This window comes from Bactrocera neohumeralis, unplaced genomic scaffold (assembly GCF_024586455.1).
Source record: "Bactrocera neohumeralis isolate Rockhampton unplaced genomic scaffold, APGP_CSIRO_Bneo_wtdbg2-racon-allhic-juicebox.fasta_v2 cluster11, whole genome shotgun sequence".
In the NCBI taxonomy this organism is placed as follows: Eukaryota; Metazoa; Arthropoda; class Insecta; order Diptera; family Tephritidae; genus Bactrocera; species Bactrocera neohumeralis.
In genome coordinates, this window is record NW_026089624.1 from 12566723 (window position 1) to 12587518 (window position 20796).

The window sequence follows — 20796 nt, forward strand, 5'->3', positions numbered from 1 at the left end:
ATATTCTTGATATTATTTCTCAACCAAAATAAAATTTACCTAAACGTGTTACAATTCTGAAAGAATTTTGAATTTATGTTATTGCTATTCAATTTGTTAAGCTAAAAAAGGTGGCTAAAAGTTTTCCAAACCAAAATTTAATTTATTTAAATGCATATGAAAGAATTTGTAAATTAAAGCTGTTGCTATAGCTTACTGAAAATGGAAAGTAGATATGCATATTATGTCTTATCAAACTAAGTTATATTAACATTGTATATTGGAATTTTCGCAAGACTTTCTAACTACTTTTCGGTATAACGACTTAAGGGGCTATACCAGTGCCACACTTTTTCGATAGTTTATACATTCAAAAACATCCTGTGAAATCGGCAAGATCGTATCTTGAATAGTTTTTGAATGGCAGCGTTCTAAACAGCTACCGCTCAGAGGTGCAAACATATATGTATGTAAGCTTTGTATGTTGTGAGCGCAGCCTTACAATAGAGTGAGTGAACGCCACCTTTACAGATATGACATGATATTTGACAGACGGCACTGACCAGAGATAAAATCAGGAAAAGCGTGCTCAGGAAGTCATTTGTTTTGCATTATATAAAATAGTATAGTTAAAATATTTGTGTAAGAGAAGTAAACTGCATAAATTAACTAATTTAATAAGTTAAAGTAGTACAGCGTTGGTCTACTAAGGTATTGGTAGGAAGAAACCTTTAATTGTCGATTTTCTGTTTTTAGGTTAGTAGACCGGGATTTGCAATGTACTTAAACATATTATCCCAATTCAATTTGTGTACATAACAACAATAAACCTTTCTGTTTTCAGATAAATCGAATTGTGTGTTATTCTCCAGTACCATCTCACATATTATAAATCGACAATTGTCAGAGTGGATTCGATATTAGTAGATCATGGAGAAATTACAATTTGAGGTTGGGTTGGCTGCAGATGAAGATCCAAAGAATAACATAATGATTATAAAGTCGATTACCAAAGAGGACGGAATAACGTACCTCGTACCACCAGGTTTTCAAGCAGTAAAACACAACCCTCAATTGATAAAGTTACCAGAAGATAAAAAGACATTACAGAGAAGCGGTAATAATAGAAAAGTGTGGGTGTCCATGCCAAGTGATATTTTAACACTGTACAAAGATGATGTTGGAAATATGATGTTTAATGATTATTTATTACAAGAAATGACTCAAGTCACAAGCCGATCTATTACAGATGGAAAATTATTGGAAATCTTAGAGAAACTAAGTGATAAATCCAAGGTACACGAAGAAAAACATAACAGTTTGAACAAATTAAATGAAAAATTTTTTTTAAAGAAGTTTGAAAACAAGAACACTAATGCTAAACAATGGTTGCAAAGTTTTGAAAGTGAATGTGCAAGATTTGATTTAAATAGAGATACAGAGAGAATAACCGCTTTGAGATTATTCTTGAATGACTCAGAAAATGATTGGTATGAGTCCATGTTAATTAAACATGGCTTAAACACCCTATGGAAAATATGGCAAGTGAGTTTTCTTAAAACATTCGCGGATAAGAGTTGGTCTTCTGTAATGTATGCACTGAATTTCAAACATTTAAATGGCTCACTGCTGCAATATGCATTGAAAAAGCAGAGATTGCTACTAGAATATAATAGTGATATAGATATGAGAACTCTGGTTGACTTGATTGTCGCAGGATTGCCAACTTATATTACAAATAAACTAGATCGTCAAGAGATGACAGATCCAACTCTTCTATTTAGTGCCCTACGAATGTATGAAAATCTTAATAAAAATATACCAAAACATTTTACCGAGACAAAGCGCTTCACTAAACCAGAAATGGAAAATAAAAAAAGAACACCTTGTCAAATATGTTATCAAGATGGGAAAGAAAAATAGATTTCATCCTGGGTACATGTGCTGGTAAAAGGAAGACAAAAATGACAGCGTAAAACACTGCAAAAACTTGATGTTGGGGATTGATCAATTTCAGGATACAAAAAACTAAATATTCCCCCACTAATAGAAGTTGAGGTTATACTGAATAATACACTAAAATGCACAGGTATCTATGATCCTGATTCAAATATAACCTTAATAAATTCGAAGTTAATAAAAGTAACAAATTGTAAGGAAAATTATTTTGAAAATAAATTTAATACGATTGGTGGTGGGGGAAAAACAACAGGTTATTCACCTCAGTACCTGTTAAATGGAGAACCAACTGATGTATTACCAGTGGACCTAAAAATAAAACAAGTGGAACCCGGAGAACTGGAAAAAGACAGACATACAGCATTTCTCAGATCAAAAAAATCACATGAACTAAACAAGGCCAGATTTGACAGAAATAGAATAGATTACAAGTTCCAAAAAGGCTATATGGTAACATATATAATGGACTATTATAAATATTATATATGGATGAAATTAGAATAGGTCCTTTTGAGATTGAAAAAATGATATCAGATTCACTCTGCAAAATTAACACTGGAAAGAATAAAAAGTCCTTGGGATTGTACCATGTGACAAAGCTCATTCCTCAGTGTGATAACTGAAATTAACTCCAGTTAATTTTCAATTTTGAAGTGGGGGAGATGTAAGCTTTTTATGTTGTGAACGCAGCCTTACAATAGATTGAATGAACACTACCCTTACAAATATGGCATGATATTTGACAGACGGCACTACTGACCAGAGATAAAATCTGAAAATCGTGCTCAGGAGCGTTCATTGTATAGAAAATATATTTGAGTTTAATAAACATTTTGAATTTTTTTGTTTCAGCTACTCATTCGACTGGAATCATGCCAGTAGTTGAGGCACTTTTTTTTTCGGCACTTCCGCAGACAGCACATAACTCCGTTATTTTTCAATATTTTTGTAAAAAAAAAAAAATTTTAAATATAGCTAAAAATATACTTTATTACGTCCATAGAACGTCGAAACATTCAATCTTTCTTTTAAAACAAATTCACGAAAATCGCCTAATTTTTCATGTGTCACACGGGTATAGCCCCTTAAGTAGCGAATCTGTATTGTGTGGTTTGTCTATGAAGAAAAAACCATAAAAGCTATTAAGATTAGAAATATTTTTGTTTGTTTATAATGAATTGCGCACTTCACGTTGCTAAACGAAATCTAGATTCATTTGCATTCCAGCCGCCCGCGCGATTTACATTCTACTGAGCACAAACGGTATATTCATACTACCCTGCTAGCACGCATAAGTGATTGTAAATTGTTTATTTATTGTTAAAAAACATGGCAGCAGGTTAATTGGTTGCAGAATATAAATTTTGATAAGCTGATAAAGTCTCTAAGACTTTAACTGACAATTTATTGCCTATTTTCTACAATTAACGATCATATTAATGTACGTACATATATGTAAGTACAGAAACAAAACAACGCGGTGTTACACACAAAATCAAACATATTATACTATGTTACACTAACTACACAAGAATCACATCTCGAAAAATAACACATCTTTAACAGGAAAAAGAGTTCCTGTAAATAATATTAAAATTTTACTTTCAAATTGCTGTCCATATTGTAGAACATCTTCTTTAAACAGCGTTTTACTCATATATGATTGATTTTCTAGTTTAACAGTGAAATTAAGGAACATTTTTGAGCTATAATACAAATGATTAAGCCCACTTTTTTCAGATAAAGAAACACAACTTCGCAGAATATTTACGATAATTTCAGCAATAGCGGCACAATTACAAATAGTAAACTTTAGTTAATACTGCACAAGCTAATCGACCCAATTAACACAAAAGTAAACAAATGGTGATTTTTCTGTAAATAAGATAGCGATGACAAAGAAATTTATTGAGCAGGTAGATAATTAATATATTGAAAAAAAAATTGAGTAGTTAGTGTGCGATATATGTCAAACAGTGAATGAAAATAATTTACAAACACTTATTTGTATTAGTCCACGACACGCTTATTTGTTTCAAAATGAACATGTCTTGTGGTTTTTATATCTATTTCAAAAGTGGTAAATTTAGCATTAATATGGCATATAAAAATATTTTTTTAAAGGAAAAAAACGAATACAGAAACTTAAAAAGCGCTTAATTCATATAAAAAAGTTTTCATACTCTAATTACACTGGTAAACACTATTTTTGTCAAATGAACTTTGTTATGATTTTTATTTATGTTGGTGTACCCTCATTAAAAATATATAACAGTTTTGTTTCTATCACAACCAGTTTTCTTGTGACAGCTACATATTCATTTCTGACCTCATATACGTTTCTTTGTTTACATAACTGCTGTTGTGTTTGCTAAATTACATTTTATTTTCATTAGTTAGATCGTAAATATGCCACGAAAGTGTTTGAACAACCCGGACAATTTTTGTTATGTGTGTGGAGAATTAACTTTTACATCTCAGCGTCGAAATTTCACATCACTAATTGAACAGTGCTATTTAGACTATTTTGGTTTTCCTGTGAGGAATCAAGACAAATCCTGGGTTCCTAGACATTTGTCATTTGCTATATTAATGATTTGGACGGAACCAAAGGATCATGTAAGTGATTGTTATTTTTGTTTGACTCAAACAAAAGGTATTACTACCAAATCCAAACACACCATCCAGTATCCAAACTTGTCTTTTGCCAAGAGACCCATCCTACATAGTGCCGAACTGCCTGTGCCGATGCCTCCAAATCGATCAAAAAGTGAGAATTCTAGTCCAAAAGATGGAGATGGATTTTTATATCTAAAAGAGAAATTCCCTAAACTCAGCGAGGCGAAAATCAAAGAGGAAATATTTGTAGGCCCACAAATAGGGGTATTGATGAAGGATAAGGGCTTTGAAGAAAAACTGAATGATTAGGAAAAACTCGCCTGGAAATGTTTTGCGAATGTTGTTCAAAATTTTCTAGGTAACCATAAAGCGGAAAATTACAAAGATATAATAAATGAACTTATGATATCATTTAAAGCTTTGGGGTGTAATATGTCCTTGAAAATACATATGTTGGACTCTCATCTGGATTTCTTTACGGCAAAATTTGGGTGCTCTGAGTGACGAACAAGGTGAGAGGTTCCATCAAGACATTTCCTTAATGGAGAAGCGTTATCAAGGGAAATGGAGTCCAGGAATGCTAGCAGACTATTGTTGGAGACTTAAAAGGGACCTACCGGCCAAATATTTAAGAAAATCATAAGTATCTATTAGATATTAGGAAATAATTCTGTAAGTGTGGCTGAATTTTGTACTTTTCACGAAAATATATATTTTGATGTCACAAGAAAACATGGTGTACATTTTTTTTCATTGATATATATTATTTGGTGGCCCTAGTATATTCAAAATTTGATATAAATTTTCATGTGACAAAAAAAAAATACAAATTTGTTAACCCGTGTTATTATTTATATAAATCAACAGTAATTACAATAGTTTAAAATATATTTGTTATTTTATTGGCGTTTCTTATGCTGCAACAATTGCCTCCAGACGTCGACGCAAAGTCTTCACTTAATTTCTAGCATTATTTCGGGATATTTTGACCTACTCAGTCGATAATGCAGTTTAAGGACATTGGTTCAATTCGATCTTTTCGAATACGGTTTTTCAATATGTCTCAGATATGTTGAATATATAAAATTATATAAAATAGTATAGTTAAAATATTTGTGTAAGAGAAGTAAACTGCATAAATTAACTAATTTAATAAGTTAAAGTAGTACAGCGTTGGTCTACTAAGGTATTGGTAGGAAGAAACCTTTAATTGTCGATTTTCTGTTTTTAGGTTAGTAGACCGGGATTTGCAATGTACTTAAACATATTATCCCAATTCAATTTGTGTACATAACAACAATAAACCTTTCTGTTTTCAGATAAATCGAATTGCGTGTTATTCTCCAGTACCATCTCACATATTATAAATCGACAATTGTCAGAGTGGATTCGATATTAGTAGATCATGGAGAAATTACAATTTGAGGTTGGGTTGGCTGCAGATGAAGATCCAAAGAATAACATAATGATTATAAAGTCGATTACCAAAGAGGACGGAATAACGTACCTCGTACCACCAGGTTTTCAAGCAGTAAAACACAACCCTCAATTGATAAAGTTACCAGAAGATAAAAAGACATTACAGAGAAGCGGTAATAATAGAAAAGTGTGGGTGTCCATGCCAAGTGATATTTTAACACTGTACAAAGATGATGTTGGAAATATGATGTTTAATGATTATTTATTACAAAAAATGACTCAAGTCACAAGCCGATCTATTACAGATGGAAAATTATTGGAAATCTTAGAGAAACTAAGTGACCAGAGATAAAATCTGAAAAGCGTGCTCAGGAGCGTTCATTGTATAGAAAATATATTTGAGTTTAATAAACATTTTGAATTTTTTTGTTTCAGCTACTCATTCGACTGGAATCATGCCAGTAGTTGAGGCACTTTTTTTTCGGCACTTCCGCAGACAGCACATAACTCCGTTATTTTTCAATATTTTTGTAAAAAAAAAAATTTTAAATATAGCTAAAAATATACTTTATTACGTCCGTAGAACGTCGAAACATTCAATCTTTCTTTTAAAAAAAATTCACGAAAATCGCCTAATTTTTCATGTGTCACACGGGTATAGCCCCTTAAGTAGCGAATCTGTATTGTGTGGTTTGTCTATGAAGAAAAAACCATAAAAGCTATTAAGATTAGAAATATTTTTGTTTGTTTATAATGAATTGCGCACTTCACGTTGCTAAACGAAATCTAGATTCATTTGCATTCCAGCCGCCCGCGCGATTTACATTCTACTGAGCACAAACGGTATATTCATACTACCCTGCTAGCACGCATAAGTGATTGTAAATTGTTTATTTATTGTTAAAAAACATGGCAGCAGGTTAATTGGTTGCAGAATATAAATTTTGATAAGCTGATAAAGTCTCTAAGACTTTAACTGACAATTTATTGCCTATTTTCTACAATTAACGATCATATTAATGTACGTACATATATGTAAGTACAGAAACAAAACAACGCGGTGTTACACACAAAATCAAACATATTATACTATGTTACACTAACTACACAAGAATCACATCTCGAAAAATAACACATCTTTAACAGGAAAAAGAGTTCCTGTAAATAATATTAAAATTTTACTTTCAAATTGCTGTCCATATTGTAGAACATCTTCTTTAAACAGCGTTTTACTCATATATGATTGATTTTCTAGTTTAACAGTGAAATTAAGGAACATTTTTGAGCTATAATACAAATGATTAAGCCCACTTTTTTCAGATAAAGAAACACAACTTCGCAGAATATTTACGATAATTTCAGCAATAGCGGCACAATTACAAATAGTAAACTTTAGTTAATACTGCACAAGCTAATCGACCCAATTAACACAAAAGTAAACAAATGGTGATTTTTCTGTAAATAAGATAGCGATGACAAAGAAATTTATTGAGCAGGTAGATAATTAATATATTGAAAAAAAAATTGAGTAGTTAGTGTGCGATATATGTCAAACAGTGAATGAAAATAATTTACAAACACTTAAACTTAAAAAGCGCTTAATTCATATAAAAAAGTTTTCATACTCTAATTACACTGGTAAACACTATTTTTGTCAAATGAACTTTGTGATGATTTTTATTTATGTTGGTGTACCCTCATTAAAAATATATAACAGTTTTGTTTCTATCACAACCAGTTTTCTTGTGACAGCTACATATTCATTTCTGACCTCATATACGTTTCTTTGTTTACATAACTGCATTTAATCGACTGTGTAACTGTTGTGTTTGCTAAATTACATTTTATTTTCATTAGTTAGATCGTAAATATGCCACGAAAGTGTTTGAACAACCCGGACAATTTTTGTTATGTGTGTGGAGAATTAACTTTTACATCTCAGCGTCGAAATTTCACATCACTAATTGAACAGTGCTATTTAGACTATTTTGGTTTTCCTGTGAGGAATCAAGACAAATCCTGGGTTCCTAGACATTTGTCATTTGCTATATTAATGATTTGGACGGAACCAAAGGATCATGTAAGTGATTGTTATTTTTGTTTGACTCAAACAAAAGGTATTACTACCAAATCCAAACACACCATCCAGTATCCAAACTTGTCTTTTGCCAAGAGACCCATCCTACATAGTGCCGAACTGCCTGTGCCGATGCCTCCAAATCGATCAAAAAGTGAGAATTCTAGTCCAAAAGATGGAGATGGATTTTTATATCTAAAAGAGAAATTCCCTAAACTCAGCGAGGCGAAAATCAAAGAGGGAATATTTGTAGGCCCACAAATAGGGGTATTGATGAAGGGATAAGGGCTTTGAAGAAAAACTGAATGATTAGGAAAAACTCGCCTGGAAATGTTTTGCGAATGTTGTTCAAAATTTTCTAGGTAACCATAAAGCGGAAAATTACAAAGATATAATAAATGAACTTATGATATCATTTAAAGCTTTGGGGTGTAATATGTCCTTGAAAATACATATGTTGGACTCTCATCTGGATTTCTTTACGGCAAAATTTGGGTGCTCTGAGTGACGAACAAGGTGAGAGGTTCCATCAAGACATTTCCTTAATGGAGAAGCGTTATCAAGGGAAATGGAGTCCAGGAATGCTAGCAGACTATTGTTGGAGACTTAAAAGGGACCTACCGGCCAAATATTTAAGAAAATCATAAGTATCTATTAGATATTAGGAAATAATTCTGTAAGTGTGGCTGAATTTTGTACTTTTCACGAAAATATATATTTTGATGTCACAAGAAAACATGGTGTAAATTTTTTTTCATTGATATATATTATTTGGTGGCCCTAGTATATTCAAAATTTGATATAAATTTTCATGTGACAAAAAAAAAATACAAATTTGTTAACCCGTGTTATTATTTATATAAATCAACAGTAATTACAATAGTTTAAAATATATTTGTTATTTTATTGGCGTTTCTTATGCTGCAACAATTGCCTCCAGACGTCGACGCAAAGTCTTCACTTAATTTCTAGCATTATTTCGGGATATTTTGACCTACTCAGTCGATAATGCAGTTTGAGGACATTGGTTCAATTCGATCTTTTCGAATACGGTTTTTCAATATGTCTCAGATATGTTGAATAGGATTAATGTCTGGTAATTGCGGTTTTTTGGCCGGTAACCTATTGGAAATAGAAGTTGCACAATTGAAAGCACACTTTAACGTAAATTTTTTTCTGATTTCTCAGCAGAGATATTAAAGTTTTTTTTGCGTGCAGTTCGTGCATTGTACCCATTTTTGCGAAGCACATTTCAAATCGTGTATAGATGCACGCTACGCCCTGAGATGCATAATAATTTCTTCTGTATATCTAATGCCTGCGATCTTTTAGTATTACAACCAGAATTTAAATTTATCGAGGGGTGTTAATTTTTATGAATGCCCTGAACGTGGCTTTAATTGGCAAAATTTTCGTGTTTGAATTTTTGTCTGCACACACGATGTCGACGATTTATGATTTTATGTTTATTTTCGATTTAATACAAATTTAAATATGTCATAAACAAATACGCATTAAAATTTTTTAAATGTGTTACTGATTTTTATCAATGAACTTTTTATTAGGTGCTGTACGATGACTTTATTGGAACACTGTATATGTTTCCCCCCCTCGCTCCTTGTTGGTAAGGATATCATTAATCACGATAACAGTATATAAATAGGTTAATCAGCAATTTGCATTTTTTATTGACTTCGTAAATCACTTAAGGAATAGTACATACACTAGGTAGAAAAATTCTCCGCCCACTGGATGCAAAATTTTTTAAACTCGAAATTTTAGAACTTCTGCTAGACATTTAGGCATGGAATGTACTAATTTCCTCCATTCTTCCAATGTAATAAAGCCCATAAATGAGGTCAGGTAATTGTGGTGGTGAATGTACTTGTTCTATTGGATTGAGGTCAGGTAATTGTGATGGTGAATGTACCTGTTTTGGAGCATTGTAAAGGTGCCAAAGACGAACAACTTCCACAGTATGCTTTGGGTCACTGTTCTGTTGGAAGCAAAACATGTTTGGCAACCCTAATTTGTCAGCACTTTGCTTCGTTTGTCGTTTTAAAATATTTAGATAATCATATTTGTTCATTATATTATCATTAAACTCAATGCCGCCAACTCCACTTGCTGCCTTACACCCCCACAATTGAACTCCACCCCCTCCATACTATACGGTTGAAGAGAGATTTCGTACTTCAAAAGCCGTACCAGTTTTTCGCCACACCATCTGTCTTCCTTTATCCCAAAAATGCAATATTTAGCCTCATCCGACCATAAAACCGATTCCCAAAAAGATAAAGCTTGGCTACGTTTTCATTTGCAAATACGATTTTTTAAGAAAATGAATGCTTTTGCGTGCCTCTCGTCCATGATATCCAGCTCGCTTTAATATTTTTTTCGCCGTGTCACTGCATGTTGCCTTTCTAAATCGTACTTTAACATCTTCTGTTATTTGGAAAGCTATTAAACGCGGATTAATCTTTACAAGATATACAACTTTACGTGTTTCCCGATCAGTCAATTTTCTCGGTCGCCCAGTACGAGGCTTTGACGTAATAATTCCCTTGCTTTTGATAGCCTGGATGCCGAATCGCACTGATGACTCTGCTTTGTTGATAACTCTTCCAATTTTTCGGAAGCATTTACCGTCTTTAATTAATTTTAAAATTCATCAACACTTATTTCTTTGCCTTTTGCACTCATTTCGATTAACGCTGAATAATTGAGAAAAATTTGCACAAGAAGTGCAATATTTTCCTTCGATTCGTTAAATATATGTATATTATTGACAACAACGCACAAACGCGACGAAACTATAAACTAATGTAATAAACAGTGAGCAGAAACAGTGCTTATTCTGTATTAGTCAAAAATTGCCGTTAACATTGAAAAGGCACATAGGAATTCCATGAAATTTGGCGACTGTAAAGCTATTAGTATGCGCTTCTGATATTGTGATAAGAATTGAAAAAAAAACATATATATTTATAAATATTTTCATTAAAACACATTGCCGAATTATTAAGCTGAGACTTTTTCTACCTAGTGTATATAAATACGTGTGATGTAACAATATTTTCACAAAAACGACTTGAAAAAATAATACGTAAAATACAGACAGTGAATCAATAAAGTTTACATACACCTAGTTCTATTAAATAATGGCACGTTTATTTGTTTTAAGATAAATAAATTTTGTGTTTTTTCTCATTTCAAAACTTGTTTATTTAACATTAAATATAGCATATCAAAATATCAGGTGCAATAACAAATAACACAGAAGGTCTTCCGACTCGTGAACATGCTACATATAATTGACCATGGGAAGAAACATGGATTCTCTAGATTCAGACCGCATGATTTCTTCACGATCATCGCAAATGCAAGACGTACCGTGAATTGAAGTCGTTCAAACTCAAACGACATGTCGGTTGGGATCATCGGGATCCATAGAAGGAGAACTTCCTCTCCTTCGAATTTTCCCTTAAGTATGGCCTTATAAATCACATTATTCAACAACTTCCGTATCACCAAACGCGTTCCGTTACACAGTTTTGATTGGTTTATGTTTAACAATTCAATTTCATAGTTAGTAGCTCCATTTTTATGTGTTACACAGCCAATTGATTTGAAAGAATGAAGTGTACCAATTGTCTCATTCTTAATTATGAAGTTTAAGTCCTCTACATCTTTATTCTTAGCCACCAAAATTACTCGCTCTTTCAACCTTATTTTGTGGATAGTAATAACGTGGATCATGTGTAGATGTTCACGCAAGTGAGGAAAGTTCTCTGATCGCCAATCACTGGGGAGTGGCGAGAAACTATTCTTTTACACATGGCTCAAAAGCAGCTCACAACTTCCGGTCTTTGACCAAGTATCCTCTGGGTAGCCTAAGAACATCCGTTCGAAGGCGAAATATCCTCCACATAGGGTTGGGCGCTGGATTTGGGATCCGCCACGTAAAAAACACCCCCAATGAAAAGGAACAACAAGCCTCGGATGAGAGACCCCCCTTTTGATGACGACCATGGCAAACGGAATAAGGACTACGAATTGAGGGCATGCACCTGGAATGTCCGGACCCTTAATTGGGAAGGTGCCGCTGCCCAGCTGGTTGATGTCCTCGCGAAAATAAAGGCTGACATCACCGCCGTCCAAGAAATGCGATGGGCGGGACAAGGACAGAGACGAGTAGGTCCTTGTGACATTTACTACAGTGGCCATATAAAGGAGCGCAAGTTTGGTGTTGGATTCGTGGTGGGAGAGAGACTCCGTCGCCGAGTACTATCATTCACTCCGGTGAATGAACGTCTAGCCACAATCCGCATCAAAGCGATGTTCTTCAACATATCGCTGATTTGCGCCCACGCCCCTACGGAAGAGAAGGACGATGTGACCAAATATGCCTTCTATGAGCGCTTGGAAGGCACTTATGAGAGCTGCCCCCGCCACGATATCAAAATCGTGATTGGCGACTTTAACGCCAGGGTGGGCAAAGAAGGTATATTTGGCACTACGGTCGGTAAATTCAGTCTCCACGACGAAACATCCCCAAATGGGTTGAAGCTGATCGACTTCGCTGGGGCCCAAAATATTGTTATCTGTGGTACTACATTCCAGCACAAGAAGATACATCAAGCTACCTGGCTGTCTCCGGATCGAAAAGCCACCCACCAGATCGATCATGTTGTGATAGACGGAAGACACGTCTCCAGCGTTCAAGACGTGCGTACGCTACGAGGTCCTAACATCGACTCGGACTACTATCTTGTTGCAGCCAAGATTCACACCCGCCTCTGTGCAGCAAAAAGCGCACGTCAGCAAACACAAGGAAGGTTCGACGTCGAGAAGCTGCAATCACAACAGACAGCCGAAAGATTTGCTACTCGGCTTGCACTCCTGCTCTCTGAGAGCACTCGTCAACAACTCGGTATAAGGGAACTGTGGGACGGCATTTCAAACCCTTTACGTACAGCCGCAACCGAAACCATTGGTTTTCGGAAAGTGCAAAAGAACAGCTGGTACGACGAGGAGTGCCGTGTCGCAGCGGAGAGAAAACAGACTGCCTACCTCGCAACGTTACGATCCACCACAACACGTGCGGGATGGGATAGATACTGAGAGTTGAAGAGGGAAGCGAGACGCATTTGCAGACAGAAAACGAAAGAGGCCGAAATGCGTGAGTACGAAAAGCTTGATAAGCTGGCCGACAGAAGTAATGCTCGAAATTTCTACCAACAAATGCGGCGGCTTACAGAAGGTTTCAAAACCGGAGCATACTCTTGTAGAACCCCCAAAGGTGATCTAGTGACCGATGCCCAGAGCATACTTAAATTATGGAGGGAACACTTCTCCAGCCTGCTAAATGGCAGTGAACGCAAAACGCCAGGAGAAAGCGAACCCGATTCCCCAATCGATGACGATGGAGCAGACGTTCCATTTCCCGACCATGAAGAAGTTCGAATAGCAATTACCCGCCTGAGGAACAACAAAGCGGCGGGGGCCGATGGATTACCGGCCGAGCTATTCAAACACGGCGGCGAAGAACTGACAAGGAGCATGCATCAGCTTCTTTGTAAAATATGGTCGGACGAAAGCATGCCCAACGATTGGAATTTAAGTGTGCTCTGCCAATCCATAAAAAGGAGACCCCACAATCTGCGCCAACTACCGTGGGATAAGCCTCCTCACCATCGCATATAAGGTTCTATCGAGCATATTGTGTGGCTTTAGACCTGGCAAATCAACAACCGACCGGATATTCACATTGCGCCAAATCTTGGAAAAGACCCGTGAAAGGAGAATCGACACTCACCATCTCTTCGTCGATTTCAAAGCTGCTTTCGACAGCACGAAAAGGAGCTGCCTTTATGCCGCGATGTCTGAATTTGGTATCCCCGCAAAACTAATACGGCTGTGTAAACTGACGTTGAGCAACATGAAAAGCTCCGTCAGGATCGGGAAGGACCTCTCCGAGCCGTTCGATACCTAACGAGGTTTCAGACAAGGCGACTCCCTATCGTGCGACTTCTTCAACCTGCTTCCGGAGAAAATAGTTCCAGCTGCACAACTGAATAAAGAAGGTACCATCATCTATAAGAGTGTACAACTGCTGGCGTATGCCGACGATATTGATATCATCGGCCTCAACACCCGCGCCGTTAGTTCTGCTTTCTCCAGGCTGGACAAGGAAGCACAGAAAATGGGTTCGGCAGTGAACGAGGGCAAGACGAAATATCTCCTGTCATCAAACAAACAGTCGTCGCACTCGCGACTTGGCTCTTACGTCACTGTTGACAGTCATAACTTTGAAGTTGTAGATAATTTCGTCTACTTAGGAACCAGTATTAACACCACCAACAACGTCAGCCTAGAAATCCAACGCAGGATTGCTCTGGCCAACAGGTGTTACTTCGGACTGAGTAGGCAATTGAAAAGTAAAGTCCTCTCTCGACGAACAAAAGCCAAACTCTATAAGTCGCTCATAATTCCCGTCCTGCTATATGGTGCAGAGGCTTGGACGATGGCAGCAACCGATGAGTCGATGTTACGAGTTTTCGAGAGAAAGGTTCTGCTAAAGATTTATGGTCCTTTGCGCGTTGGCCACGGCGAATATCGCATTCGATGGAACGATGAGCTGTACGAGATATACGACGTCATTGCCATACTTCAGCGAAATAGAAGACAGCGGCTACGCTGGCTAGGTCATGTTGTTGCTCTGAAAGTATTCGATGCTGTACCCGCCGGGGGTAGCGGAGGAAGGGGAAGAGCTTTACTCCGTTGGAAGGACCAAGTGGAGAAGGACCTGGCTTCGCTTGCAATATCCAATTGGCACCACGTAGCGAAAAGAAGAATCGACTGGCGCGCTGTTGTTAACTCGGCTATAATCGCGTAAGCGGTGTCTACGCCAATTAAGAAGAAGAAGAATAATGTTTGGAAATATTTTGTTAATGAACTCGTCTTTTGATGAGACAATGAAATTTAGACTCGTCGACAGGTACTCGTACCATTACCGATAGTTGTTATTGGTTAGAGAAATCTTCAGCAGATATAGCGTTCAGCAATGCCACTCTCATGTTTGTTGGCAGCTTAAGTTCCTTCACATAGCGCCATCGATCCGATGATTTCAGGCAAGCGTTTATTTCATCTGCAGCAGTTGATCTTGGTGTTTACTCCAGAAAGTAAAATCATGGCACATCCAAAACATCTCGAGTCATTGCGTAGATCTTTCAATGTGCGGTTTAATGCTCATTTATGTACCATTTTGCATTCGTCCCAGATGATGATTTTCGATGCTGTTAAAACTTTGGCCATTGCGGAGTGTTGGTTCTTCAATAGTTGAAAGATTTAACAGCAATTTTAATGTTGAATGAGCCGTATGGCAGCATCGTTTTAACAATGTGGCTGCTATTTTAGAAGAAGCGACTGCCACCGCAATGTTGGCACTCGCACAAACTACCGCCATGAGAAATGTCTTACTAGTATCACCAGGAGAATCCACGAAATATAAACTACTTCCATATTTATGGCTGTCATCAATGTATCATTAACTTCCTTTTGTTGGTGATTCAACAGGGGTGCATTCATTCGAGCAATTAAATCTAATTCCAGGGTATCATATTCGCTTTTCCGTTCAAATTCTTGAATAAATGCCTCATTCATTTCACGATTTGGCGCTTTAATTTTTAACCTGACTAATAAATTATCGCCATCTAGCCGCTTTTCAGGGCATGGTTGGTCTGCTGGACGGTATCGTTTAGAAGGTGGAGTTGCCTGATTCTGATCCAGAGCACCACTCCACGTTCGTTTTAGTTTGATCTGCTACCAAAGCACAAAATTCCTCCATTTCTCCTCTTTTAATTTTTTTGTCGTTGGTCAAACTGACACATTTTATGCGGTTTCGCATAATTGTTCCAGTTCCGTAAATTCCATTTTCCAGAAGCTTTTCTAACAGCGGCAAAGTAGTAAAGTATCTGTAAAAAAAATACTTTTGACCCTTCTGGTAAGGTTTGTGTCAGACGCAAAACAAGTGCGGGACCGATTCCAATATTTTCCTCTGGTAGAGGTGTTGTCTTGCCCTGATAAATCTCGAAATCGAAAACAAGCCCATCTGATGTGGTCAAAATTCGTTTTTCAATCCAACGCCTCTTGGTTTGGTAGGCAAACTTTGACGAACTGGACAACGACCAGTAAGGGGTATAAATTGTTCGTCTATCCCCCCTTTTTCTTGGAATTTTCAAACAGGCATTCCGCACTGCATCAATAATTGGTTGCACTCTCCAAAAAATATTTAGTCTTCTTTGGGATACAGGAACGTCGCTTGGAAAAACGACGCGGAATGCTTCTCTTAACTTAAAAATCTGTCGCGAGTCATTGTTTCCGCTCCCAGTGGAATTTTTAGTTTGTTCTGCCAATACATTCGAATTCTAGGAAAGTGAATGCAACCCATAGCAATGTGCATTCCAAAAAAATTTTTGATTTCCTTAGTGGTTGTTTTTAACATGCCACCTGCATTCGCAAATTCGTATCTATTAGTGCAATTAACCGCATTTTCGAAAAATACGTTATCAAAACATTTAGCGAAATATTCTAGAGGTGTCGGCGTATCTACTTCATAGTCCTGCAAAATCAAATCGTATCCAAAGTGAAATTCAAAGTATTTGAAGAAAACTTACTACAATTTGAAACTTCCTCTTCAAAAGGCATATTGATAATTGGTTGGCAAAAAGGTTTCCTTCTCCAAATCGGTCGACGACTTGAACTCTGTAACAGTGTCTATCAGAAGGTGCATCTAAAAATCACCCATCATACTAACCGGTTCAATATTTTCTTCGTGACCTAACTCAGGAAGCACTGCATCTACGTTTCCTTCAATATCTTCTTCTTCCTCGCCTTCAATGTCGATGCTGTTCGATGGCTCATAATTTTTGTCTCGTTCTTCATCATCGCTGCTTAAATCGGGGGCGTCTGAGGCCTCTAGCACTGCCAAAATATCATCATCTGTAAGCATTTCTTTGAAATGAAATGCAAGAAAAAGCACTAGTATATAGTTACTTAAGACCTGATACGCACAATAGATGCACTTGTTGAAAACTACGGCTAAAACATACTTACTTTGCATTGAATCACTCCTATTCATTTTAAATATTAACAAATAATATTTTTTTTAGTTATAATATGCACTCTTCACTATTTTTTCACTAATAATATTTTAATAATATTAAGTACAACTTACTGCCGCAAGCTCTCTTTGAAAAAATCGAAATACGACTTAAGAATTTCATCACCACGAGGATAACGGTAAACCGAATAGCGAAACAGTGCAAAAAGAAAAGGTACACAATAATCAGCACAATCGATGCATTTCGGCTTTTTAACATACGTGCATAAATAGTAGAGATCTTGACATTGAAACTTGACCGCACAATTGATGCATCGCAGTCGGAAAGGGATATATACATATAAATAAATTATGCGTTTTATAAGAAAAAAAATAAATAAATACTTTAAAAATTGCTGGGGACATGAAAACTTGCGCAGTTTGGAGACTGTTCGTTTATTTTTACAAAAGGTCCTACAGGAGACCTTTTTGTAAAATCACTGTCAGTTTTGCAATTACATTCGATGAAATAGATTTCAATACATAAAACTAAAATTCAATTTAAGTTTGTAAAATAAATTGAAAAACAAAAAAAATACGATTGTTTGCAGAAATATTCAAGCCCTCAAATCTTCATTACTTGGGAAACTACTCTTGTAATTTGTTACATATGGATTTTGTCAGTGACTTATTGAGAACCTTGGTAAAATATTTTACTCCCGCCTTTTCTGCTTCTAATCTGAAAAAAGCGTAACATTTTCTGCCTTTTTTAAAACATAATGGTGAGAGTTTTCCGTCGATGTTTATTTTTCGTTTTTTTTTTTAGTTTTTTTTTCTTTATCAAGTTTTTCTTCTAATTATAATGAATCAATCAGTTTAGTTAAGCTCAATAATAGATATTGCAAATGAGCTGGTTCACATCCTTTGTTCATGTAAAAAATGGAACACTAACGGTGCTGTATAACCGCCTATGGTGGAAATTAGTAGTGCGGTGTACTTAGTATAACAAACTTAACCAACAATTTCAAGAAAATAAATTTAAATAGGTAAGAACGATGAGCGCTAGGAGCGCGCCTATGATAGCTGCCAAAATCGTGCTTAGCGACTTTAACGCCAAGGTGGGCAAAGAAGGTATCTTTGGCACTACGGTCGGTAAATTCAGCTTCCACCAGGAAACATCGCCGAATGGGTTAAGGCTGATCGAATTCGGCGTGACCCTAATATGGTTACCTGTAGTACTAGATTCCAGCATATGAAAATTCATGAATCTACTTGGATGTCTCCGGGTCGAAAAGCCACCAACCAGATCGATGATGTTAGATGTGCGTGCGCTCCGAGGTCCAAACATCGGCTCGGACCACTATCTTTGTGCAGCCAAGATTCGCACCCGCCTCTGTGCAGCAACAAGCGCACGTCAGCAAACACAAGGAAGGTTCGACGTCGAGAAGCTGCAATCACAACAGACAGCCGAACGGTTTTCTACTTGACTTGCACTCCTGCTCTCTGAGAGCACTCATTAGTAAGTTGGAAGGAAGTGTGGACGGCATTTCAATCTCCTTACGTACAGCTGCAACCGAAACCATTGGTTTTCGGAAAGTGCAAGAGAACAGCTGGTACGACGAGGAGTGCCGTGTCGCAGCGAAGAGAAAACAGATTGTATACCTCGCATCATTACAATTGACCACATCACGTGCGGGATGGGATAGATACCGAGAGCTGAAAAGAAAAGCGAGACGCATTTGCAGACAAAAGAAGAGAGGCCGAAATAGGTAAATATGAAGAGCTTGACAAACTGGCCGACAGGGGTAATGCTCAAAAATTCTACGAAAAGATGCAGCAATTAACAGAAGCTTTCAAGACTGGAGCATACTCTTGTAGAATCTCCAGAGGTGATCTAGTGACCGATGCCCAAAGCATGCTAAAATTATGGAAGGAGCACTTCTCCAGTCTGCTGAATGGTAGTGAAAACATAACATCAGGAGATAGCGAACCCGATTCGCGTTTAAGATTCCATCGAGCGTACTGTGTGAAAGATTAAAGCCCTTCGTCAACAAACTGATTGGACCTTATAAGTGTGACTATAGCTCATGCGCCAATTCTTGGAAAAGACCCGTGAAAAACGAATCGACACACACCACCTCTTCGTTGATTTGAAAGCTGCTTTTGACAGCACGAAAAGGAGTTGCCTTTATGACGGTATGTCAGAATTTGCTATCCCCGCAAAACTAATGCGGTAAAACGACGTTGAGCAACACCAAAAGCTCCGTCAGGATCAAGAAGGACCTCTCCGATCCGTTCTATACCAAGCGAGACGCTCTCTTGTGTGACTTCTTCAATCTACCTTTGGAGAAAATAATTCCAGCTACACAACTGAACAGAGAAGGTAACATCTTCTATAAGAGTGTACAGCTGCTGTAAAAATTGAAAAACAAAAAATTTTCGGCATACGATTGTTTGCAGAAATATTCAAGCCCTCAAATCTTCATTACTTGGGAAACTACTCTTGTAATTTGTTACATATGGATTTTGTCAGTGACTTATTGAGAACCTTGGTAAAATATTTTACTCCCGCCTTTTCTGCTTCTAATCTGAAAAAAGCGTAACATTTTCTGCCTTTTTTAAAACATAATGGTGAGAGTTTTCCGTCGATGTTTATTTTTCGTTTTTTTTTTTAGTTTTTTTTTCTTTATCAAGTTTTTCTTCTAATTATAATGAATCAATCAGTTTAGTTAAGCTCAATAATAGATATTGCAAATGAGCTGGTTCACATCCTTTGTTCATGTAAAAAATGGAACACTAACGGTGCTGTATAACCGCCTATGGTGGAAATTAGTAGTGCGGTGTACTTAGTATAACAAACTTAACCAACAATTTCAAGAAAATAAATTTAAATAGGTAAGAACGATGAGCGCTAGGAGCGCGCCTATGATAGCTGCCAAAATCGTGCTTAGCGACTTTAACGCCAAGGTGGGCAAAGAAGGTATCTTTGGCACTACGGTCGGTAAATTCAGCTTCCACCAGGAAACATCGCCGAATGGGTTAAGGCTGATCGAATTCGGCGTGACCCTAATATGGTTACCTGTAGTACTAGATTCCAGCATATGAAAATTCATGAATCTACTTGGATGTCTCCGGGTCGAAAAGCCACCAACCAGATCGATGATGTTAGATGTGCGTGCGCTCCGAGGTCCAAACATCGGCTCGGACCACTATCTTTGTGCAGCCAAGATTCGCACCCGCCTCTGTGCAGCAACAAGCGCACGTCAGCAAACACAAGGAAGGTTCGACGTCGAGAAGCTGCAATCACAACAGACAGCCGAACGGTTTTCTACTTGACTTGCACTCCTGCTCTCTGAGAGCACTCATCAACAACTCGGCAAAAGGGAACGGGACGGCATTTCAATCTCCTTACGTACAGCTGCAACCGAAACCATTGGTTTTCGGAAAGTGCAAGAGAACAGCTGGTACGACGAGGAGTGCCGTGTCGCAGCGAAGAGAAAACAGATTGTATACCTCGCATCATTACAATTGACCACATCACGTGCGGGATGGGATAGATACCGAGAGCTGAAAAGAAAAGCGAGACGCATTTGCAGACAAAAGAAGAGAGGCCGAAATAGGTAAATATGAAGAGCTTGAC

At 37.0% G+C, this 20796-nt stretch overlaps 2 protein-coding genes across 25 annotated transcripts in view; one reads left to right on the top strand and one right to left on the bottom strand.

Moving 5' to 3' along the window:
* The window catches only part of LOC126765911 (polyamine-transporting ATPase 13A3), an 89087-nt gene that overhangs the window by 22277 nt on the left and 46014 nt on the right, over positions 1–20796 (bottom strand). The window contains exon 1 of one of the 11 annotated variants that reach the window (XM_050483597.1): positions 7159–7264. The exons of 5 other annotated variants lie outside the window; for them this stretch is intronic. In XM_050483597.1, the coding sequence (XP_050339554.1) occupies positions 7159–7188 (30 nt within the window). In that variant the 5' untranslated portion in view covers positions 7189–7264. Of the gene's footprint in view, positions 1–2925; positions 3015–3124; positions 3204–3540; positions 3651–6742; positions 6822–7158; positions 7265–20796 lie in introns of those variants that run through there. 5 more of the 11 variants (XM_050483600.1, XM_050483596.1, XM_050483599.1 and 2 more) reach the window with 5 other exon arrangements.
* Positions 598–8789, top strand: LOC126765939 (uncharacterized). 14 transcript variants are annotated; one of them, XM_050483676.1, is made up of 4 exons: positions 598–3393; positions 4335–4557; positions 8126–8415; positions 8476–8789. In XM_050483676.1, the coding sequence occupies exon 1, from the start codon at positions 910–912 to the stop codon at positions 1900–1902; it is 993 nt and encodes a 330-aa protein (XP_050339633.1). In that variant the 5' UTR covers positions 598–909; the 3' UTR covers positions 1903–3393; positions 4335–4557; positions 8126–8415; positions 8476–8789. The 14 variants fall into 14 exon arrangements, 13 of the variants coding, with proteins under 13 accessions (XP_050339633.1, XP_050339631.1, XP_050339630.1 ...); XM_050483674.1 differs by lacking the exon at positions 4335–4557 and adding an exon at positions 7834–8056; XM_050483673.1 differs by lacking the exons at positions 8126–8415; positions 8476–8789 and adding exons at positions 4627–4915; positions 4976–5289.

Excerpts from the sequence above, each read along its gene's own strand:
- LOC126765939 (XM_050483671.1), top strand. The coding sequence starts at position 910 with ATGGAGAAATTACAATTTGAGGTTGGGTTGGCTGCAGATGAAGATCCA.